This window comes from Dryas octopetala, chromosome 8 (genome assembly GCF_963921425.1).
Source record: "Dryas octopetala chromosome 8, drDryOcto1.1, whole genome shotgun sequence".
NCBI lineage: Eukaryota > Viridiplantae > Streptophyta > Magnoliopsida > Rosales > Rosaceae > Dryas > Dryas octopetala.
Window position 1 is genome coordinate 727848 of NC_141373.1, and position 22282 is coordinate 750129.

Here is a 22282-nt window from a genome sequence, read left to right on the forward strand (position 1 = left end):
AAGACGAACAAACATTAATTTAATACGAGACGGACATAGAGTGGGTGTTATTCTCATACCTAGGACTACGTTTTTTTTTTACCCAAATACTAAAAAAATGCCTACCGAGCCGATTGGTTCGATGTTATTTGTATCTTTTTCAATTTTGGTTGGTGTTCGAGCTGCACTGTCACAATCGGAGTCAGAAACGGTTTGGATACCACCTCCCTCGAAACACCAAAAACTTAAATCACATCGTCAATATCGTCGATCGAACCCAACCAAACTCGAAAATGTCAATAATCGATTCCATTATGTGGCATTCCTCCTCCGTTGGTTTAGTTACCGAACTGATTCCACCCTTACTCATATTTGCCCTGAATCCCATTCGGGGCGGGTCTTGCTAGGATCGGATTCATGGGGAGAATGGCCTTGCCTAATGGCTAATATTGTGGTAAAAGCAAAATACCAAAAAAATTTGGGGTAAAAATTGAAGCATATAAAGTGACAAGGGCACCAATGCGAATCTACTCAAATATAAATGGGCAAAGCTTCAGACTCCACAGACGGTGTTGTCAAAACCCTAATCGGAGTTTGCTGGCTGTCTTTGAGATCTCTGTGGGTTCTGAATTTCAGAAAGATCCAATCTTTTATTTTTGTTTTCAATTTTCTGAAAATGAAACGTCGATTTTATTTCGGTTAGGAATCGCTGATGATGAGAAGCGTAAGGCCATGAGCAGCGACGACGTTTATGCGCAATTTGTGGATTTCCTCCACATGGGTTGTCGTTGGGATGCGGAATGTGCCAAAATGCTAATCTGAGGCCTTCCTTTCCTTTTTACACTTGGTTTATTAAATCTTAACGCTTATTGTTTGTTTGGTTGCTGAGAAATTACAGGAAAAGAAAAAGTCTTCAGCTTTTAATTTTTTTGGCCTGAAAAATGAAAATTTATAATCCGGGTGTTGATTCTATATGAATTGTTGGTGCGACCGTACGAATAAGAAAAATTAGAATGTGCCCAATTGCTAATCTGAGCCTTTACATTAAGGGCTTAAGCCCTTGTTTTACAAATGTATGTGGATTGATTCCACTGATCTCCACTATTACAATTGACAGCATAATCAATCAATGGGATTGAATGATTGATAGAGATGCAAATTACAAAATTATAGACAGTGTTTGACTAAATAAACAGCTGTTATAGTACAAGCTAAATGATTGAATTTATGTATAAATCAAGTCTAGCTGATAAAAATATATTCCATAATCAATGGGATTGACAAAGACATTAGAAATCTTGGCAAAGTGATTGCCTAAATAAACTGCTGTATATAATACATGATAAAAATCTGGCAAAATCTCTGTTCTCCTAGAAAATAAAGGAAACTCATGCAACTCTTTCAAATTACATAATGAAAAGAATCATGATATCGCAATCTGATTATATCACGCAGCATGAAGAGTTACGGCTGCAAAAATGCCATCTACTATGCAACAGAAAACTCATTAAACCTAATTTGATTCATTCTTCAATTGCTTAAACCCAATTTTGTCACTCTAAGATTTGTTAGTTAAGTTTGGGAAAAAACTCAAAAGATGGAAATGCAAAAGCAGCTCTGCCAATCAGAACCGGGCCAAGTAATATCGAACATTGATCCTAATTGATGTCCCAGGGATGTGAAAAATAAAAAATGAGCTCAAAATGAATTGAAATGAAAAATACATGCCATTTGCAACAAACAAGGTATGTTTTACAAATTATATGATGTGATATCTTTATAATGTAACATAAAAAGTGCACCTTTAAAGACTTTTAAAATAAGTGGGAGGGGTTAGGCAGCAAGGCAGGTCATCATCAGTAATATTAATATATGTATACACATGTATACATAACAGGGGATGATTAGACTATCAACTATCCATTGTTTACAAACAGGTGTTAGCTCTTGCTTACAAATTGAGAGTATTGCACAAGCATGCCTGCAGATGTGAAAACAACAGATGAGAAATCATCACATGATTTCTCTGTCCATGTTCCATATATTTGTATACAAAAACATGTGTGTGTTTCATATCTGTATGAATTATTAGAATTTTCTATGATGCTTCGAATTCAATACACCCACGATATATTGATTTTTTTGCATTAATTCAATCATTGAAATTTCTTATCTTATAATGAAGGCTGTCCACGGCAACCCAACCTGGTGACTATATGTGTATGTGTGTGTCTGTTGTGATGCTAAAAGTTGTAGGCTTCCGGAGACATAGCAGGAAGTCACATTCGCTTCTTTTACATGTGCAGACATTGCAATTATGCACATAACTTACAACTAGTTCTGTAGTTTCTGCAATCTTTAAATGATGACCCTTTTCTCTCTCTCTGCATTGACTGATACTAACATTTAAGTCAACCCCAGAACATGTATTGTAGCAAAATCATTGTACTCAAAGTTTCTGCTTATATGGATCAGTATCTGTTTCTGATGGAAATATAATAAACTACCCTTTAGTCCCAACAAAAGTTGACTTGAATGACTCACTTAGCCACCGTGCACTTGTTTGTAAATAAGAAATACTGATACAAGTTAGATTGATAAGTTCAAGAAGGATAGTTGTGTGGTTTGACTTGCAGTTGCAGGTTTGAGTTTTGAGTGAAGATATTTTTAGCAAGTCAATTGCTTAGAGGGTAAGTAGGCTCAAGCCACCTGTGTTTAGACAAGCCACCTGTGTTTCGACAAGCCACCTGTGTTTCGACTTCCCACATTGATTTGGTGTCTATATATAGAAATTCAACTCAACTGATTTAGATAACTTTGGTATTCTTAATTTCTTATTAGGATATCAGCTACATTTGCAGACTTAAAGTTGTTTTGCTTGGCACTTACACACTTTCACTTGGTGGCCTGAGGTGGTAGTTGCGGTGGTGCCAGTGTGATAAAGGGGTTAGTGATGGGACCTGGCGGAGGCGGACATGGTGGTGGCGGAGGTGGTGGCGGAGGTGGTGGCGGAGGTGGTGGTGGTGGACGTGGTGGTGGTGGATTTGGTGGAGGCGGACATGGTGGTGGCGGACCTGGTGGTGGCGGATTTGGTGGTGGTGGACATGGTGGTGGCGGACCTGGTGGTGGCGGATTTGGTGGCGGCGGCTTTGGTGGTGGCGGACCTGGTGGAGGCGGACCTGGGGGATTTTTTGGTGGGTGTGCTGATGGCATATGCCACATGATATCATCTTGGTAAGTATGAACCTCCCATTGAATTTTTGTTTTCTTGTAATTTCCTTTTGTTAATTTTGCTAGTGCCTGCAAAATATAGTATGTGTATTGAAAATTGAAGTGTGTTTGTTTTGGGGGAATTGCAGCTTGTGCTGCCTGTGCTGCTGTGGTTTGTTTCGAAATTGCTTTGGCGGCGGACCTGGTGGTGGTGGACCTGGTGGTGGCGGCGGCCCTCGATTCTGATCCTATTTGTTTTGCTACTAGTACTAGTACTAGTGTACTACTACACTAATCACTGATGTTGGCTGTATTTTAATGTAGTCGACTAATGATTGAGACTTCTATTTGTATGTAGTTGATCAGCTTGTTTTTATGTTCTTTATGTAATTTGATTCAATGAGCAAGGTATCGGGTGAATTCTAAATTCATTCAGTTAAATGAATCTTGTTCTTTTGTTCCAAATTGAAACCAAAGACAATCCTTAATTGAAGCAATCATTTACTTTTAGAAAGAATATATAGACAAATTATATTTATAGACATACTACGTACAATAAGTGACTATAAAGATTGCAACCAAACAAATATACCCTTTATATATGTGTGTGTTGTGATGCTAAAAGTTGTAGGCTTCCGGAGGCATAGCAGAGATTGTGATTATGCACATAACTCATAACTAGTTCTGCAGTTTATGCAATCTTTAAATGATGACCCTTTCCGCTCTGCATTTAGCCATTGACTGATACTAACATAGTAACGTTTAAGTCAACCCCAGAACATGTGTTGTAGCAAAATCATTGTTACTCAATAGTTTGTGCCTCTATGTAAAAAATCAATTGGTAATAGAAGGAGTAGTCCAAATTTTTATAAGTTACTATACAAGGCCTCATATTTTCGATGTGAGATCTTTCTTTCAACATGTTCCTGTAGGAGTGGCATTACTCAAGTCTAATACGTGGATAGCCTGCTCTGATACCATGAAAAAATCTAGCATTCATCCTCAAACTCTTATAAACCACTATGCAAGACTTCATATTTTTGATGTGGGATGTTTATTTCAACAGTATGAACCAGTATCAATTCCTGATGGAGATATTATAAACTACCCATTAGTCCATTGCTAGAGCAATTTGAGCTCAGCCCCAACAAAAGTTTACTTGAATGACTCACTTAGCCACTGTACATACTTGGTTGTAACAGTAATGCTATACTTACCACATTTTTATACCACAATTTCATACCATCTTACATGGCATTCATACATTGGACACTAAAAATTAAAAATTAAAACCAAAAAAAGAAAAAGGAAATACACTTCCAGTAAGGTAATGACACATCAGGTGGGATACAAATATGGGAAAAAAAATGTGGGACAACTAGCATTATTGTTGGTTGTAAATACTGTTAATAAGTTTTTTTTTTTGGTCAATAAATACTGTTGTAAGTTAGAATGGTAAGTTGAGGAAGGATGGTTGTGTGTGATTTGACTTGCAGGTTTGACTTTTGAGTGAAGAGTTGCTAGAAGTGTTTATACGTAATCTCTAAAAGCTGTATTTAGCAAATCAAATGCTTAGAGGGTAAGTAAGCACAAGCTGCGTGTGTGTTCCCACATTGATTTGGTGTATGTATATATATATATAATTGAACTGGTTTAGCTAGCTTTGATATTCTTATTAGGATCAGCTACATCTCCATAATTGAAGTTTTGCTTGGCACTCTCTTACAGTCTCACTTGGTGGCCTGAGGTGGTATTTGCAGTGGTGCTAGTGTGAAACAGGGTCAGTGATGGGACCAGGCGGACCTGGTGGAGGAGGACCTGGTGGAGGCGGACCTGGCGGAGGAGGACCTGGTGGAGGCGGACCTGGCGGAGGCGGACCAGGAGGGTGGGGTCCAGGGCCTGGAGGCCCTGGTGGACCTGGCTGGGGTCCTGGACCCGGTTGGGGTCCAGGACCGGGAGGACCTGGAGGGCCTTGGGGTCCTGGACCTGGCGGACCTTGGGGTCCTGGACTAGGCGGACCTGGTTTCTGGCCTGGACCTGGGGGCTTTTTTGGTGGGTTTGCTGATGGCTTATGCAGCATGATATCTTCTTGGTAAGTGTGAACTTTCATTGAATATTTGTTTCTTGTAATTCCCTTTTTTTGTTAATTTTGTTAGTGCATGCAAAGTATGTATCTATGTGGTTTGAAAACTGAAATGGGTTTTGTTATTGGGGGAATTGCATTGCAGCTTCTACTGCTTGTGCTGCTGTGGTTTGCTACAGGAATGCTTTGGTGGACCTCGTGGTGGATATGGTCCTCCTGGACCTCCCCCCTTCTGATCCATTTTGTTTTACTACACTGATGTTGGCTGTATTTTAAAGTAGTCGACTAATGACTCAGACTTCTATTTATATGTATTTGATTCAGTGAGCAAGGGTATAGTGTGAATTCTGGATGATCAATTAAACTGAATCTTGTTCTTTTCTTCAAAATTGAACCAAAGATAATCTTTTAACTCAAGCAATCATTACTTTTAGAAAGAAAGTATATATACACAAAATTCTATGTTTATAGACATACCATACCACAATGCGTGAAGAGTAATGTTTCTATTTCTTATTGAATTTCTATAAAATTAAGGAAAGCTATATACAACCAAAACTTTGGGCAGATAAGAAAGTTCTTCAAAATAACGAGGCTAAGAGTGGGTTAGGGCTTCTCCAACGCATGATATAGATGCACAGATTCACCAACAATCCGGAATGTGAAATACCATTCGAACACTCATGACTGCCTCCAATGCTCTCTCATCATCTTGTATTAAACATTAATCCTAGGTTTTCATCCTGCATTAGAATATTTCAAGGGTGGACTGCCTATATAAGTTATAATTTCAACAATTTACACAGAGTTGGCAATATGGGGCCAACAATTCTAACAATTCTAACAATCCTCAAGTCATAAAACTACTGTAACATATGCTCCTCCCCATGTTCCCTCAGTGAACCAGAAATGTGTGGAACAAATCCTCTACCGCCAAACACAGGACGCATGAAAGCATCATCAAATTGTCGCCAATAATAATGGACTGAATGAGCTGGTCTTGTCAAGAGCAAACGCAGACTAGTTAGACGGGGAATTTGATCGCCACTCATGTCTGATTTTAGATCATGCCCATTAGCCAGTAGTGGCAAAGCCAAAGTCTCAGATGATAGTTCAGAGGACAGCATGCTACTCAAGTCTTTATGTGGCGGCAGCAAGAACCTTACAAGAGGCTTAGTCAATAATCCGCACACCTACAATGGCCAAAGACCAATTAAGAACACTAATTAACAAATGAACTCGCAATAAAAAGTTAATTTAATGGTTAAAAAGAAGAGCAGGACAACAAGTATACCACATTAGTGAAGAGAACTACTGTAATTGTACTAGTGATCATGATTGCATTTCCACGCAATTGAGTGTGCCCTGACCTTGTAAACTGCGAAACACAGAATAATACAAACTTCATTACATGAAAACACAAATCACATGATGAAGGGCAAGCATGATAACATATCTAATTATGCAGCATAAAGAGTTAGATGCTGTGATAATGTCATCCAAGTGCACGGCCAGTCACTACAGCATGATATTGAGCGGCATAAATAAAATGGGAACTCAATGAATTTGATTCTTTACCCAATTATAAGCAAGAGCCACAGATACAGCACCTCGCATCAGTCCAGCCCACCATACTGTTACCTGTTTGAGTTATATCAACGAGTCACCAAGTAATTCAAGAAGCTGAAAAGCTTGAAAGTAAAATATGCCAAAAATAGCTACCTGCTGCTTAAATCCAATCTTGTCACTGTGAGATTTCCTAGTTAAGTTTGAAACAAAACATAGAGGAAATACAAAAGCCGCTCTTCCAACCAGAACCAGGCCAAGTAATATCGAACTGACCCCAATTGATGTCCCAGGGCTGTTAGAAATGAAAAATAAGATCAACTTAAAATCAAACTTAAAAGATAAAAAATACGTGCCATTTGCAACAAGCAAGTTATGTTTAACAAATTATATGATGTGCAATCTTTAGATATAACATGAAAGATAAACCTTCAATAACCTTAAAACAAGTGGGAGGGGTTAGGCTGCAGGGAAGGCCATCAACAATAGTATATAGAATTATAGGTAACAGGGAATGATTAGACTATGAAACTATCCATTCGTTTATATATATATATAAGTATTACCTCTGGCTTACAAATTTCCACTTCTCAATGTCCAAGGCATCCATGCCAACATACAGAAAGATGAAAATCTCTGAAACAAATGACAGTGTTGCAAAACCATGCCTGCAGATGTGAAAACATCACATGAGAAACAGACACATCACTCTTTTTTTTGTCCATGTTACGTATATTTGTATACACAAACATATGTATATGTGTCATGTGAAAAAGAAAACTCTGGTTTAGTGCTTTGAAGAACGATATTTAAGTTGACTTACTTGGTCGTAACTCTAGATCTTTCAGTCACATTATGCCAGGTGTAGTGTGACATGACAATCCCGCAAAAGAAAACAGTAAGAATGCCACTTAAACCCAACAGCTGGAAGAAGAATGAAATTTGTCAACATCATCAATAGAGTTCAAACATGTGTCACAATTGATCTAGAATAAGTATCTGAAACTAAACTAGATGGAGCTTTGATACAAGAAGAGGTAAATAAAAATCTTACTTCTGCCACCATATATGAAAAATAAGCCATTAGAATCATTAGAGCAACTTCACGATCGGTAGAGTGCCTGGAGAAATTTATAAAATTTATCATAGGAGCAACATCAATAAAATCAATGCAAAAGACTTTCACTAATAGCTACCTGCCAAAGTACAACTTCTTTATGATGTATGCACTGAGCAATCCAACCTGCAAGTGTAAGACACAAGTTGTAATTATTGGGGAAAAAGTGTGTGTGTGTGTGTTTGAGGGAGAGAGAGAGAACTCACAGCTATACCCAGCAACGTGCTTGTCAGAAACAGATATAAGAATTTGCCAGCAAACTCCATGACAACAATTGAGGTGATGGGGGCGGGACCAAAACTCTGGATTGCATTGAAAAGTACCACCGATGTTGCATCATTTACAACACCTTCTCCAAAGACTAGACTGTACAGTAAAGGTGTCTCATCTTGATTAAGAACCTGCAAGGTGCAAACAGTATCTGTAGCCGAGAAGATTGCTCCGAGCGCTACAAGTAGTGAGGTAAAACAAAAATAAGAGCACATAAAGGGAAATATAATGATCTGATACACGTTTCAAATGCATCACAAATTATGAATTCAAACTGAAGAAAAGGCTTTACAAGAGGCAGGACCATTGTTTCCAACCAAACATATTATCTGATGTCAAATTTTGATCTAACTTTAAAAAGAGTTCACTGAAATTCATCACAGTATTATGTATATGTCAATATTCTAAGTTAAGTCATAGAGTGAAACAGAATCCATAGGCTGACCACTGTCATCAAAATTTATTTAACCATTGAATCCGAAACCCATAGAAAAAGTGTAATTACATGCCAAAGTTTATGTAAATTAAAATAAGAAAGTCATAGAGAGATTACCAAGATAATCCCCCATCTCAAGGAAACCAATGTCCAAGTTTTTGAATAACTGCAATGAACCTAAATCAAGATTACAAAAGTTTAACTTTGATAAGGATCTCTTGAAATATCAAACTTATACTAGCATGCTAGGATATTCTTAACTTACCTAGCCATTAACTTACCTAGCCATATAATGACAAATGATACTAAACTACCAACAGCACCCAACAAGATGATTGTCATAAAGTTCTGAAAAAACCGCTTCTTTTTCACCTGGAATCTGGTAAGGGAAAAGAATGCAACAAGAAAACCAAGAACACATCATAGAGAAATCATCAAAGACAAACTGTTTAATATTGATAAATAACAATTTAAAATAATGACTAGAATCATCACCTCATTACCATTATTTCTATCATTACCACTTCACATACTTCACATACCAGATCACAATGTGAAGACTGAGATATAAAATACCAAAACCATAGCTTACCCAGCATTGAAAATAATAGGTGGTAGAAGATATATAAAGAAAAGATCTTCATTAAATACTAAGATGTGTGAGCTTTTCCCCTTGGTAGTTAGTAGAAAAACAATTCCAGTAAAAAGACCCTGCAATCAACCACAATAGCAATTATACACAAATTTTAAAACAATGACATTTTTATCATATACAATTTTTTTTTTTTTTTAACTTACAATGATAAGGGCAGTAACGGATTCAGTCATCCATCGATTTTTCTCAAGGAGATGACCAATCACAATGCAGAAAAGAAGAAGCGCCACAAATAAAGTAATGGCATGTATGGGATCGTCATCAGTGGATGATCTTAACCCCAACCCCATCAAACCAGAGCCCATATGGAAACCCATGGAGATGGAGCCACTCAATAGCAACCAAGTCCTAATAAAATTTCACAATCAAAGAAAATATATGTTACTATATTTGTGCTAAAATGATAAAAGTTTGACAGGAAGCTTAATTTCAGATACCAAATTAATTAACTCTGAATGAAATATTAATACCAAAATAACAAAGTCCGAATTAAAGATTCAACCAAACCATGCATTTTGATAGTTACCTTGAAAAACACAAACATAGACAAAAGAAATGTATAACTTCAATTTTTCGATTCCAGTGTAGATGAAAAATGAAAACACAAGTCGATGATATAACGTGAGGCTCAAGACATTATGATAAAAGTTGAAAACTTTCCTTTCACCCACTTTCCAGGAAACCAAACAGAACCGGGAAAAGAAAAAGACAGAGCTCACCTATAATCGCCAACGCATCCGAAATCCACTGGGCACAGCAGTACGAGAGCGAAATCTATGACTCCAAGAATATTGGGATTATATAAAGAGTTTTAGAGAGAGAATGACTGCTAACTGGGAAAGAACATGAAAGACCGCGAAAGAAAGGAGTAGCTGGTTTTTATAGGGTGCCCTTGCTGAGACTGGAGGGTACGGTATACAGTAGCTCGATGCCGTTGATACGAGATCTAAGTGGGACCCAACTATTATATCCTTGTTGTAGAGTTTACGCTACTATTGTCTCTGTGGAAAGTAAAAAGAAAAATTAGAGGAGACCTACTAATTTGGAACTAACAAGTGTAAGTGTCTGACTGCCTGTTAAAAACAACAACAAAGCTTTTACCTTGGTCGGTTGGTCCTTGACTTATTGTTTAGCAACAACAACCAAGCTTTGACCTTGTTAGTTGTTAGACACTAAACTACAAAGACTCACTATTAACCCGATTAATGTTATCTTGTTGGTCACTACTCACTAGTCAGTGTGATAAGAAAGTATTCCGGATTAATTGACATGCACTAGTTGGTGTTAAACTCAACCACTGCATACTCTTCTAAATACATGCTATGAGTAATTCTAAGTTTCTAACTCATTATTCTACATATTCCACCATTTTCAGTTGGCTAATTCCAATACTTTTATTAAAAAAAAAAAAAATTAATTAAAAAACAATTAATGCGTTACTAACAAATTTGAAATGTTTTATGTGTTTCTATTTACCCATGTTTATTGAGAGAATTCTCTTCAAACTTTTTGGCTAGTTATGAACTTTCTATAAGTTTTGTGAGTCACTCCGATAAGTTTAAGAGTTATGATTGAGAATTTTATGAGATGGTTAGGCTGTAGATGTAATTAGTTAGTTGTTTTCCTTTTTAAGCATGGCTCCCTTTCTTACCAATAAAGTAATTGGAGCATCACTAAGTGCTTAACGTCTTTAACGGTCGAATTTAATTTATTGTTGAAAATTAAATTTATTTTAAATTTTCGTTATATATAATTTAACTGTTTGATGGAAATCTATTTTAAATTCTCGTTAAGTTTAATTCAAATGTTTTATGCATTACACGCCTATATGGGGTGAACCACACTCAAAATATGCCATATGTGATTATCATGTCAAAAAATTTGTGTTCAAATGTCATGTTACATACTTACATCTTACATTCGTTGTAGAATAACTTTGTGAAAATTTTGTTAAAATGAAAACTTTGAATTATTCATTGTTGGGCTAAAAGTTTAAAACGCACAGTTGAACAACTTGAACCCAAATCCAACCCTGCCAAGCTATCCAAACCCGGAACCAATCGGCTTCAGACAACAAAAAAAAAGTGTGGATAAGAGAGTGTATTGGAAACAGGACCCATCAGCCATTACTGGTCCCGGCACTCCAGCACAGGCACACCACTGACCACCAAACCCTAATTTCCAGACCATCGGTTCTTGCATTCGTAGCCCCATCATCGAAATGGCTTCATTCCCTGACCCAAAATCTGATCTTTACCGGGCCTTGTAGGTGTTCCTGTGACTTTGGTTTTTGAGGTTTGTGTAGCTCAATCCATGTAAAGCTTTAATGGGACATCGGATGTGTTTGGCACTCAGTTTCTTTTAGGGTGTTTTTGCAACTAGTTGAAGAGAGATCCATGAAAAAATGACAAATTTTGATTGGATTTGGCGGTCTGGCTAGTTGATCTATAGTGGGTGTTTTTCAGTTATTGGATTTTTCTGTGCAATACATATCCGTTGAATTTGGTGCTTTAGATCTACAAACAGTGCATCAGTGGCTGAAGACTGTGTATGTAAGTTTGTAACACCTTGGTATGAATTATGGAATGTGTATTTAACATTTTGGGATCAATAATGGCTGATTGATATCCACATTTGAGAAAGGGGGAGAATTTTGTACTGTTGGTTGGTCACTTTGATTAAAAATTATAGGTTTGAGCACTTTAGGCTTCTGGGTTTTGTTTCTCAGTGCTTATTAGATTATATTACTGGGTAAAGTTTGGGTATTCTGTGGTGAATGTGGGCTAACTTGGAGAGATTGGAGGGCCTTTACTTGGTTTGTGCTGAACTTTAGGTGTAGAAAGGTAAGGATACCCAGTAAGGATAAAGGAAGCACTGATGTCTTTTAAGAGTATACTTCAAGATATGAAAGGTGACTTTGGTAGCATTTCTAGGAAAGGGTTTGATGTGAAATTTGGGATGAGGTCGAGGTCTCACCGGGTGGTTCAGGATACCTCAGTCAGGGTTGATGCCTTGAAGCAGAGTTGTTGGGCTAACATGCCGCCAGAGCTTTTGAGGGATGTGCTGATGAGAATAGAGGCATCTGATGATACATGGCCTCCGCGGAAAAATGTGGTTTGTTGTGCCGGTGTTTGCAGAAATTGGAGAGAAATCATGAAAGAAATTGTGAAATCTCCAGAAGTTTCGGGCAAGCTGACATTCCCAATCTCCTTGAAGCAGGTTTGAGATGCTGTTCCATATCTCTCTAACAAAGTCTTAATTATTGTTATTTTATCCAATTGCGTTCTTTTTAATGCATTTATTTTACCTTTAGTCTGAGGGTAGCTAGATCGTTATATCGTGAAATTGATTTACAGAGTAAGATAAAGATCCTTATATTGTCTGTAGTGATGGTAGAGTAATGGCTGTTTGATAATTGTTGCATTGAAATGTAAGGGAAGGCAGTGGCTGGAAAAGTTTGACATGCCTGTTCATGAATCATGAAGGACAGCCGCACAGTCCGTACTCTGTATCTATGAACATTTAATTTGAGTAATGGTGATAACTTATTAGTTATAACACTCGCTCTTCTGTGATAACTAATAGTTTTCAAGAACCAAATGAAAAGTTTTAATATAAGGATAAGCTGCGACTGACTGGCTTGGGTATTAATAGTATGTAACATTCTGGATTGACATGACAGTTTCCAGAGACCGTCCTGTTCTTGTGGTTGATGTGATTCTTAAAATTTGGCATGTATTGGGATTTTTGCAGAATGTACATGGGAAATAAACTACTGAGGCCACCTCTCATATCTTCTGTAAAACTTTTTCATAATATATTGTTCTTGATAGTTTCCTATTAGGAATGTAAGAATTGCCAATCCTATTGTTATCAAAAAAGACTTATCCATTGTATCTTCCCCTCCTACATTGAGCTAACAATTGGAGTCTGCTTATCTTTTGCAGCCTGGTCCAAGGGACTCACTTCTTCAGTGTTATATAAAGCGGAGTCGTAGCAACCAGACATATTATCTTTTCCTGGGCTTAAATCAAGGTGAATTACTGAATATTATGTCCTATGTGGTTGTGCTGTTTTGCTTTTCCTGGGATTACTGTGCTTTTTGGTTGTCCATAATGCTCATGGTAATAGGTTGATATGGTTTGGTTTAGCATTTTTTTATGTAATTGGATTGGCAACAAGTTGCTTAGTAAAACATGGAGAAAACAAGGTCAAGTTTCTCAGAGTCTCCTTTCTAAGATGTAAATTGAATTTTTTTAGCTTTTCTCTGCTCTTGCCAGCCTCAACTGATGATGGAAAGTTCCTCCTTGCTGCAAGAAAGTGTAGACGCCCAACATGCACAGACTACATCATCTCTCTAAATTCTGAAGATGTGTCAAAAGGGAACAGTGCCTTTGTTGGAAAGCTCAGGTATGTTTATCAGATTACTGACATGACTAGTTCTTGATCATCTTTTAGGCCTAAGCTCATCATCTGATTTCAATGACAGGTCAAACTTTCTGGGCACTAAATTCACTATCTATGATGCACAACCTACTAATACCGGAGCCAAAGTCACTAAATGTTGTTCCACCAGGCTTGTAAATATGAAACAAGTCTCCCCCAGTGTTCCTGCTGGCAACTATCCTGTGGCCCATATTGCTTATGAGTTGAACGTCTTGGGTTCCAGGTATGTGAAATGTTTTTGAAAATATCCCAATCCTCACTTGAAAGGAGATTAATGTCAAATAATAACCAAAACTTTATGACTGTTGTCTTAAATGATTTTCTTTTCTTTGATTTTTTTCCTAGAAGAGTTGTGGTTAATCATTATCCGGTTACTAGTTACTACAGTATTATTTTTTTTAAATACCGACATTGATATATCATCAAATTCAGAGGTCCGAGGAGGATGCAGTGTGTAATGGATGCCATCCCTGCTTGCGCTGTTGAGCCAGGAGGTGAGGCACCCACGCAGTCTGAATTTCTGCATAGCAACTTGGATAGTTTTCCATCCATCCGTTTTTTCAGATCAAAATCAACCCGCACGGAGAGTTTCCAATCTGGACTACTACCTGGCCAGAATGAAGACATGCTGGTATTGAGGAACAAGGCACCTAGGTGGCATGAACAACTCCAGTGCTGGTGTCTGAACTTCAATGGACGAGTAACAGTTGCTTCGGTCAAGAATTTTCAGCTGGTTGCCTCTCCACCAGAGAATGGAGTTACTGGGCAGGAGCATGAGAATGTCATCCTCCAGTTTGGAAAAGTGGGTAAGGATGTATTTACCATGGATTATCAGTATCCAATCTCAGCCTTTCAGGCATTTGCCATTTGCCTTAGCAGCTTTGACACCAAGATTGCTTGTGAATGACTGGCAAAAAGGTTGCAATCCAGTCCCAATGCTTGGACTCCCAGTAGTTGAACTTAAATGAAAACAATTCTTTTCTTTTTTTCCTTCCCCATTTCAAGAGTGTTTTTTGAATTGTCTAGATATGCAAAATATTTCCCCTTACATTCTTGCTTAAATATTGTTCTTTTTTTAATTAGAATGACAGAATCCTTTGAGTCTTCTGTGTTTTCTGCTTTGTATGTAATTTGGATAACAGACTCAAGGCGTGCTGGGAAGCCATGTCTCTATTTTTTTCACGTGAGACAATTTTCCATTGGGTTGGGTTGTCTTCCAAAATATTGGAAGCAGGAGAAGAGGGAGCATAACTTCGTTGTACTTTTGCAAGCAAGTGAATGCACCTGGGTTTGCCCCCAAATTCGACCAAAAATAAACATGTTTGCCCCCAAAGAATAATATAGTGCTCTTTAATGCTACTCGGTCGAATTATTTAATAATTAAATTACATGCATTGATTCCAAAAATATACATTTTTCGTTTTCTTTTGGTTTAACAAGAGTATTTGGAGGACACAACAACTTTCTAAATTTTTTTTTTTCTCTTTCCATTATTTCTAGAAAAACTTTAACAACTTAATTTGTAGCAAAAAAATTAAACAAGTAGGATTAAAAACACCAAAAAACAAAAAAAGAGCACACTGGTAATTAAAAACACCAAAAAACAAGAAATTAAAAACTTTATTCCTTCAATCTTTAATCCAAATTGGTGCGTGCCCCCATCTATATGATTCACACATTTAGTCTCTAATTTTTTTAAGGCATAAATTTAATTTAGACACATAACTATACAAGCTATTTCAACGGGGTTCATGAACTTTAAAATATTTTAAATATACACCCGATCTATTATCTAAATTGAAAAATAAATTTATGTCATTGATTCGTTGAGAGATCAGTTAAATGACAGCTTGACTTTTGCTGACCGGGATTACTTGGCGACGTGACGCTATCTCAGCAAACATTTCCCGCCAAATGAGCGATACGGGTCCACAATTTAATAATAATAGAGAGAGAGAGAGAGAGAGAGAGAGAGAGAGAGAGAGAGAGAGTTTGTGGGCCCATGTCAGGGGGTTAGGTGGACCCGTGTCGCTCATTTCCCGCCAAATGAGCAATACAGGTCCACCTAACCCTTGATACGGGTCCACAAACTCATCATCTCTTTCTCGCTCGTTGAATACAAGTGAGATTTATATTCAAATTTGGGAGAAAACGTGATGTTTTTTGGAAACTAAATGGTCAGGAGAGCGTTCGACGAGCAGGAAAGAGGTGATGGGTGTGGGGGCCCATGTCAAGTGGACATGTGTTGCTTATTTGGCGGGAAATGTATGCTGAGTTGGTACAACGTCGCCTATTAATCCCCGCTAGCAAAAGGCAAGCTGACATTTAACTGATCTATCAATAAATTGATGGACGAAATTTCATTTTTCAATTTACATAATAAATCATGTGTATATTTGAAATATTTGAAAGTTCGTGTATCCCATTGAAATAGCATATATAATTATGTGTCTAAATTAAATTTATGCATTTTTTTAATTATGAAGTCACATGTTTGGCTCCATGAATCTCATATTCTTGACCGTTGCACACATTCTACATTTATGCTCCTTCCCTCTCTTTACATCTAATTTTAATAATTATACATGTACTGTGGCCCCCACTACGCTCCCCCACCCTTGATTCACTGAAACTCCAGCTAGACGGTCAATGTTCATAAAAACCCCACATTCCCAAAACACCCTCGTGTTTTTTCCAACGATAAGACAAAAGTTGAGCAATTTCGTAAATTGCGAGAAATTTGAATCCGCCTTGTTACAAGTACGCAAATTTTGTATTTTTTGTTGGAATTTTGGGATGACTCTTAACACGTGTCGGAATATGATAGGCTAAGACGATAATCCAAGTAGTATATGATGACAAACAATTTCGAAGGTCGAGGAAGTGTATATTTTAACTTCGTACTGTCCACAGCTTCCCTCTCACTCTCTGCGAAAGTCTCTGCAGAGAGAGAGTCTTGCATTAGCGGCTCTGTGAAAAACCAGGTACTCTCTTTCACTCTCTGTGTGTTTCGGATTTTTTTTTTTTTATGGCGGTGGCCGGAGTTGATGGTTGAAATGACGGAAAGACCCTCACTTTTAGTGTTTGGAACTGAAGGTAAGAAGGAGAAGATGACGAGGCAGCAGCAGACATCACACTGGTGGTTGTTCGACAGTCACAGCAACTCCAGACGCTCCCCATGGCTTCATAACACTCTCGCTGGTACTCTCTCTACCCTTCTCTTTTGTTTTTCAAGATCAAGATTTTCTGGGTTTTAATCTTGAGCTATTAGCCTATTACTGTCAAAAGGGTTTTGATTCTAGACCGTTGAGTTGAGCACTGTGTAGTCTGAACTTTCAGAAATTTCAAAGTCTGATTTGTATTTTTTTTTTTTTTTTTGTGAGGTGGGGTTGGGGGACCCTGTTTAAAATTTTGAACTTTTTGTGTAATTTGAGTGAACAGAATTGGGAAGAATGGTTGGTGAGATTGGAAATTGATTACCCAAGTGGCATTGTTTATACAAAACCATGTGGGTGTGGGATTGTTCACCTTCAATTCTATGTGAATTTTGATGCTAGGATTCATGAATTACTTTATTGTTTACCGAGGTTAAAGACAAAATGGCTAGCTCACCTCCTCCCCCAATAAAAAAACAATAAAAAAATAAAAAGAGTCGTTCATATGAATCCAAAAAGTGGCTTTGCTTTTGTGGCAGTGTAAATCTGTTTTATCTACATTGTATGTCTTTATTTTTTGTTTCTTGGATAAAAAATCGTCTTTGGTAACTTCTTTTCTTTGTACTTAACAACAAGTGGTTTAAACAAGGTTTTGTAAGAAAACTTTCCCATAAGCAGCATCCTGATTAGCATAAGAATCAATTATAGGAACATTTTTATGAAGACTTTCTTGTACAATTTGTAAAGACCAATAGTAGCTAATACTTGGGGTTTGACTCGTTAGCTTACTAACATTTGTATGCTAGTTCATCATTATGGCACTCTTGACCCTGTCCATAGCAGGGTGGAGGGGTCCCCCTACCATTATGAAATGGTAGAATAGGAAGGGTAGGGGATAGGGTTGGTGGTGAAATTAACCCTGGATCACTCACCCAGAGGTGTACTATATCTTATCATCATATGGTTCTGGTTCTTAGAGGTCATATATATAGTCAGTGTTTTGATGATTGTATACAGGCAATAGTGGCCATGCATGTTGTTCTGGTGGCGGTCCTCACTGTAGATTAGCCCTAAGGTCCACACTTCAAAGAAATTGCTAAATTCTTTCCTGTTTACCTTTTAGGAATGATCTCTCTATATCCCTTTTTTTCTTCATGTACTGTTTAATTGTTTGTAGCCTCATGTTGTTTTGGACCCACTGGAATCTAGTTATATTCAAAAGAACCTTTCTGAGGCACATAATATGCATTCTACAATAACAAATAAAGTAGGAGGGTCCATGGGACTCCATAATAAATTTATCAATGTGCCCTCCTGTTTTATATTTGTTCAGCAACTTTTAATTGAATAGATGCTGCCCAGTTTGCAACAGCATCTGCCTAAGTTAATTTGTAGCAATTACCAATTTATTCATGTGCACTATCCACTTCACTAAATGATTTTTTTCTTTTCGTTTCCTTTATAAGAATTTTGATGGATGTCTCTTTTCTTCAATGGCAGAGCTAGAGCAGAACACAGAGGCCATGCTAATGCTGATTCAGGAAGATGCAGATTCCTTTGCCCAACGTGCAGAGATGTATTACAAGAAGCGGCCACAGCTAATCAGCATGGTTGAAGAATTTTATCGAGCTCACCGCTCATTAGCTGAGCGATATGATCAAGTTAAGTCTGATTCTGGAACTCGCCTCCTGACAACATTAGGGTCGCCATTTTCTTCAACCAAGTATCAGTCAGAGAAGTCAATGAGTGTGGTGGATCAAACCTATGATAGCCACTCCGAAACCTGTGATCCCGAGGAGTACACCGAGTCTGAAGTTGATGATCCTGAACAAGATGATGAGCCCCAAGTTGAGAATGAAATGAAAGAGAAAGCTTCAGGTGGGGTTAATGATGATGAGCTGAGAAAGTTAAGGGAAGTAATAGAGAGGATTGAGAAAGAGAACAGAATTCACAAGGATCAGCTAAAGAAGAAAGATGAAGAGAAGAGAGAGTTAATAGAGAGGCTTGAGGAAGAGAACAGAATTCAGAAAGATCAACTAAAGCAGAAAGATGAAGAGAAAAGAGAGGTCATAAGACAGTTAAGTTTAGCTGTGGATGTGCTGAAAGAGGACAATGTGAAGCTGAGAAAGAATTTTCTTGCCAGAGAATCACCTAAAAATTCGAGCCCCCTTGAGTTCAACAAGAAGGGGACATTTTTAAGGAAATTGTTTAGTAGATCTTCAAAGATTCATGCTACAATTATTGCACTCTAGATGCCGGTTTACATGTTTGCAATTAGTATATTTTGTAGGACACAGTTTACAAAGATGTCTATATAGGGGTTTTTCCCCAAGAATTTAAACTAGGAATTTAAAGTGTTTCTTTCAAGTAGTTCTAACATTTTCGATATTCTTCCTGTGTTATTTGCACTCCCTGTAACTCAATTATTGTAATTTGAACGCGGTTTCCTTTGATGAATATATTTGAAGTATATGCATCTTTGCAGCAGACACTGCCATTTATGCTTTATTATATCAAAAAAATCTACACTTCGCATGGTTCAGGTTCTGATTCATGAATAGCATCTAAATGTTTTATTTGATTCTTTCTAGTGGAAGGCTGAAACAATATAATGTTCAGAGAAGAGGAATATAAAAATAACAGAAAGCAATAAAGAATGGGAACAATATAATATAAGACTGAAAATGCAACTTTTATTTTCTAAACTTCTTTTGGGTACATTATCCCATCACAATCCAAATCAATGCCATTAGCTGCATTTACCTAACATTACACTAAAGCATTCTATATACTACCAAAATAGTGTACAAACATAAAGTGGAACCACTAGTAACAATAATTGAAGCTTTCCACTAACTTTTTTTTTTTTTTTTATCTTTCTGATACCACTATGATTCTCTCACACACCAGAAACCTGCATTACACAAACGACCAGCAAGCCCAGAAAGAAAATTACATTTAGAGGTGGAGATGAAGTAATAGAAACTGAATGGGAAACTGGCATAGACCCTGATGGTGCAAAACCCATGCCTGGTCCAGGAGCAACAGTGGCTTCTGGGTTTGGAGGGCTTGGGCTTGATGGGATGGTGGGCAGTGATGACTCAGATGGAGAAAGTGGTACACCACCAGGAGAAGGAAATAAGGGAGAAATATCTGGGGATAAGGTAGGAGAAGAAGATAGAGGAGCTCCTGGCAACAATGCTGGTGCAGCAGATATAGTGGAAAACCGGGTATCTAGTTGGGATTCCAAGGCTAGTGAAGAATGATAAGCCATGGAAATCATCAACATTGCCAAGAATGACCAAAAGGAAGCCATAAATGATGATATAATCAAGGGCACAATAGTAGTAGAAGTGTAGAACTTCAATAAATGTGTCTTTGAGAGAGAGTAAGAGCCTAAGAGGAGATGGAAGAGTAAAGAGGTGAAGAGAATGTAAGGCTTAAAAGGGTCTGGTGAGAAAAGTGATGGTGGGGACACAACACACAAAATGCCAAAACATATAATTGGAAGCTGCTATGGTAATACAGCTCTGCATGTCTTGCAAAGGGACAAGGTTGATTAGTGATTTTCCTCTGGAACATGAACATGAGGTGTCTTGCTTTTTCCCTTTTCATCATTTTTATAATTTTCTGCAGTTGTTGGCCCGTGAGTCTGTTGTTAGCCTTTAAATCTTGGCATGGCTGCATTATGTTGGTGCCATGTGAAGACTACAGAGCAGGGTTAGTTTAAATATAACCCTTTGTTACTTTCAGCAATAAAAAATGAGGTTCAGTTAAATGTTGTGTATTTGGACACTGTCACACCAGTTTCTAATGCCAATTGTTTTGTCAGCACACCAAAAATTTCAAAAGTCACTGCTAGGCAGCTGAAGTAGCATTTAGCTTAGGATGAATATAAGCTGCAGTTTGCTGGTAGCAGCAAGTTATTGTTGATTTATAGGTTAGTCATATTATTTGCTAGGAACATTCCATCATACGCACATATATTACATATAAACACATTTTTAACTCTTAGATCTTGATGAGTTCACTTTTTCTGCTAATAAGTATAGATTCTTCTACCGTTAAATTTGTTTATATGTCATATAATATGTTTATACCATAGATATAAATTCCCTCATTAAAAACTTGGAAAGGGGTCAGTTAATAATCCAACAACGATGACTTGATGATTCCATTTGTTATTGTTGGGTAGTTTAATTTTTGGGTTTTGTGTATGATATTCTGATCATGGCTCTGCTTTTCTGACCGTTAGAGCAACCATAGCTGATCCAGGTAAGCTGGTGGATAATAATTGGTTTGGTGAGGAAAGTGAGAGTATTATAGAATGATGGGCTGCTGTGGCATTTGGGAAGGATATTGGAACTGAGTCACTGACAGACAGCTTAGTAGACCATGTGGTTTCTCTTTATTTGCCTCCTTTTACAATGCAGTCTAGTCAAACACAGCCGCCAAGATCTCAATATATATAAATTTAAGCATTAGCCAGTTAACATCAACGTTGAGATGGCCGAGTTGGTCTAAGGCGCCAGATTAAGGTTCTGGTCCGAAAGGGCGTGGGTTCAAATCCCACTCTCAACAACTCATTTTTTATTTTTTTTGCTTTTTAGATGAGAAATATGGGCTTTTTCGGTTTGGGCTGAAGTCTGGAAGACAAGTAATGAACGAGCCCAAAGCCACACGAATGTTACATTTTTGTCCTTTAGTTTCATCCAAGAACATTTTGGTTTATATTGGGTCAGCCCTCGCCAAATCATCATTGGGCTTGGACCAATTGGTTATTGCAAATGGACCATTATAGGCTGAGTAATGTCTTAAAACTTTGGGCTTGAACAGAGCCCATGGCAGTCTACCCAAAACTTTGGAAAGAGGGTGAGACAAGTAGTGAAAGAGGGTGAGACAATGGATTAAAATTAAGATAGGTTTAGAGTTCAATTAATGTAGACTTTAACCCGATCCCATCCTATGTGTTGTTATGTTCTTTGTAGTAGACTTATGAAATAAGTTAAAATAGTGTTCTAAATTATTTCAAAATTGGGTAGAGAACTTTTAATTCCTGTTGTATGATTCATCACTATTGACTAATAAGATAAACAAAACAAAGGTGAAATGGGTAGATTCAATAGAAATGAGAAGAATGCCCCTATGTGACCATGTTGATGTTGAATCTGGTTTGAATTGATATACAATTTTGTTTTTTATGCTATGTGTTGTTATGTTCTTTGTATTAGACTTGTGAAATAAGTTAAAATAGTGTACTAAATTATGTCAAAATTGGGTAGAGAACTTTTAATTCCTGTTGTATGATTCATCACTATTGACTAATAAGATAAACAAAACAAAGGTGAAATGGGTAGATCTAATA

The 22282-nt window shown here is 37.4% G+C and overlaps 5 protein-coding genes, 1 long non-coding RNA gene and 1 other non-coding gene across 13 annotated transcripts; 5 read left to right on the forward strand and 2 right to left on the reverse strand.

The window, feature by feature from the left end:
• The first annotated feature begins 3011 nt into the window (after nt 1-3011).
• LOC147275627 (uncharacterized) lies at nt 3012-3677 on the forward strand. The gene is made up of 2 exons (XR_015124013.1): nt 3012-3213; nt 3339-3677. It is a non-coding gene; the product is annotated as an uncharacterized LOC147275627 (long non-coding RNA).
• Nucleotides 3678-4767: 1090 nt separating this feature from the next.
• On the forward strand, nt 4768-5603 carry LOC147275628 (uncharacterized). Its single transcript, XM_086253459.1, has 2 exons — nt 4768-5281; nt 5418-5603. Exons 1-2 carry the CDS (start codon nt 4977-4979, stop codon nt 5506-5508), a joined length of 396 nt encoding a protein of 131 aa, XP_086109585.1. The 5' UTR covers nt 4768-4976; the 3' UTR covers nt 5509-5603.
• LOC147275629 (sodium/hydrogen exchanger 1-like) lies at nt 5417-10151 on the reverse strand. Of its 3 annotated transcripts, XM_086253456.1 has the most exons (14): nt 10036-10123; nt 9460-9664; nt 9254-9372; nt 8943-9040; nt 8779-8838; nt 8162-8403; nt 8035-8081; nt 7893-7959; nt 7662-7762; nt 7405-7506; nt 6995-7133; nt 6851-6913; nt 6567-6650; nt 5417-6465 (listed from the first exon to the last, which is right to left on the reverse strand). In XM_086253456.1, the coding sequence occupies exons 2-14, from the start codon at nt 9631-9633 to the stop codon at nt 6136-6138; spliced, it is 1626 nt and encodes a 541-aa protein (XP_086109582.1). In that variant the 5' UTR covers nt 9634-9664; nt 10036-10123; the 3' UTR covers nt 5417-6135. The 3 variants fall into 3 exon arrangements, with proteins under 3 accessions (XP_086109582.1, XP_086109583.1, XP_086109584.1); XM_086253457.1 differs by lacking the exon at nt 9460-9664 and having other exon boundaries at nt 10036-10151; XM_086253458.1 differs by lacking the exons at nt 9254-9372; nt 9460-9664; nt 10036-10123 and adding an exon at nt 9165-9194.
• A 1269-nt stretch (nt 10152-11420) lies between these two features.
• Nucleotides 11421-14944, forward strand: TLP3 (tubby like protein 3). Its single transcript, XM_086253985.1, has 5 exons — nt 11421-12535; nt 13264-13351; nt 13597-13726; nt 13806-13985; nt 14195-14944. The coding sequence occupies exons 1-5, from the start codon at nt 12194-12196 to the stop codon at nt 14667-14669; spliced, it is 1215 nt and encodes a 404-aa protein (XP_086110111.1). The 5' UTR covers nt 11421-12193; the 3' UTR covers nt 14670-14944.
• A 1707-nt stretch (nt 14945-16651) lies between these two features.
• Nucleotides 16652-19404, forward strand: LOC147275631 (protein NETWORKED 3C-like). 5 transcript variants are annotated; one of them, XM_086254456.1, is made up of 3 exons: nt 16652-16746; nt 16844-16963; nt 18418-19404. In XM_086254456.1, the coding sequence occupies exons 2-3, from the start codon at nt 16873-16875 to the stop codon at nt 19167-19169; spliced, it is 843 nt and encodes a 280-aa protein (XP_086110582.1). In that variant the 5' UTR covers nt 16652-16746; nt 16844-16872; the 3' UTR covers nt 19170-19404. The 5 variants fall into 5 exon arrangements, with proteins under 5 accessions (XP_086110582.1, XP_086110581.1, XP_086110583.1 ...); XM_086254455.1 differs by having other exon boundaries at nt 16859-16963; XM_086254457.1 differs by having other exon boundaries at nt 16681-16746; nt 16830-16963.
• A 186-nt stretch (nt 19405-19590) lies between these two features.
• AGP26 (arabinogalactan protein 26) lies at nt 19591-20317 on the reverse strand. Its single transcript, XM_086255098.1, has one exon. The coding sequence runs from the start codon at nt 20231-20233 to the stop codon at nt 19817-19819; it is 417 nt and encodes a 138-aa protein (XP_086111224.1). The 5' UTR covers nt 20234-20317; the 3' UTR covers nt 19591-19816.
• A 1100-nt stretch (nt 20318-21417) lies between these two features.
• Nucleotides 21418-21498, forward strand: TRNAL-AAG (transfer RNA leucine (anticodon AAG)). The gene has a single exon. It is a non-coding gene; the product is annotated as a tRNA-Leu (tRNA).
• Nucleotides 21499-22282: the final 784 nt, after the last annotated feature.

What these genes read in the sequence shown, in the direction of transcription:
- LOC147275628 (XM_086253459.1), top strand. Translation starts at nt 4,977, where the DNA reads ATGGGACCAGGCGGACCTGGTGGAGGAGGACCTGGTGGAGGCGGACCT. An exon ending in TGCAGCATGATATCTTCTTG is followed by an intron (nt 5,282 to 5,417) that starts GTAAGTGTGAAC and finishes ATTGCATTGCAG; the next exon opens with CTTCTACTGCTTGTGCTGCT.
- LOC147275629 (XM_086253456.1), bottom strand. Translation starts at nt 9,633, where the DNA reads ATGGGTTTCCATATGGGCTCTGGTTTGATGGGGTTGGGGTTAAGATCA. An exon ending in CCGTTACTGCCCTTATCATT is followed by an intron (nt 9,373 to 9,459) that starts GTAAGTTAAAAA and finishes GGTTGATTGCAG; the next exon opens with GGTCTTTTTACTGGAATTGT. An exon ending in TTTCATATATGGTGGCAGAA is followed by an intron (nt 7,763 to 7,892) that starts GTAAGATTTTTA and finishes TTCTTCTTCCAG; the next exon opens with CTGTTGGGTTTAAGTGGCAT.
- TLP3 (XM_086253985.1), top strand. Translation starts at nt 12,194, where the DNA reads ATGTCTTTTAAGAGTATACTTCAAGATATGAAAGGTGACTTTGGTAGC. An exon ending in GCCTTTGTTGGAAAGCTCAG is followed by an intron (nt 13,727 to 13,805) that starts GTATGTTTATCA and finishes TTTCAATGACAG; the next exon opens with GTCAAACTTTCTGGGCACTA. An exon ending in TTGAACGTCTTGGGTTCCAG is followed by an intron (nt 13,986 to 14,194) that starts GTATGTGAAATG and finishes CATCAAATTCAG; the next exon opens with AGGTCCGAGGAGGATGCAGT.
- LOC147275631 (XM_086254454.1), top strand. Translation starts at nt 16,810, where the DNA reads ATGGTTGAAATGACGGAAAGACCCTCACTTTTAGTGTTTGGAACTGAA. An exon ending in GCTTCATAACACTCTCGCTG is followed by an intron (nt 16,964 to 18,417) that starts GTACTCTCTCTA and finishes CTTCAATGGCAG; the next exon opens with AGCTAGAGCAGAACACAGAG.
- AGP26 (XM_086255098.1), bottom strand. Translation starts at nt 20,233, where the DNA reads ATGGCTTCCTTTTGGTCATTCTTGGCAATGTTGATGATTTCCATGGCT.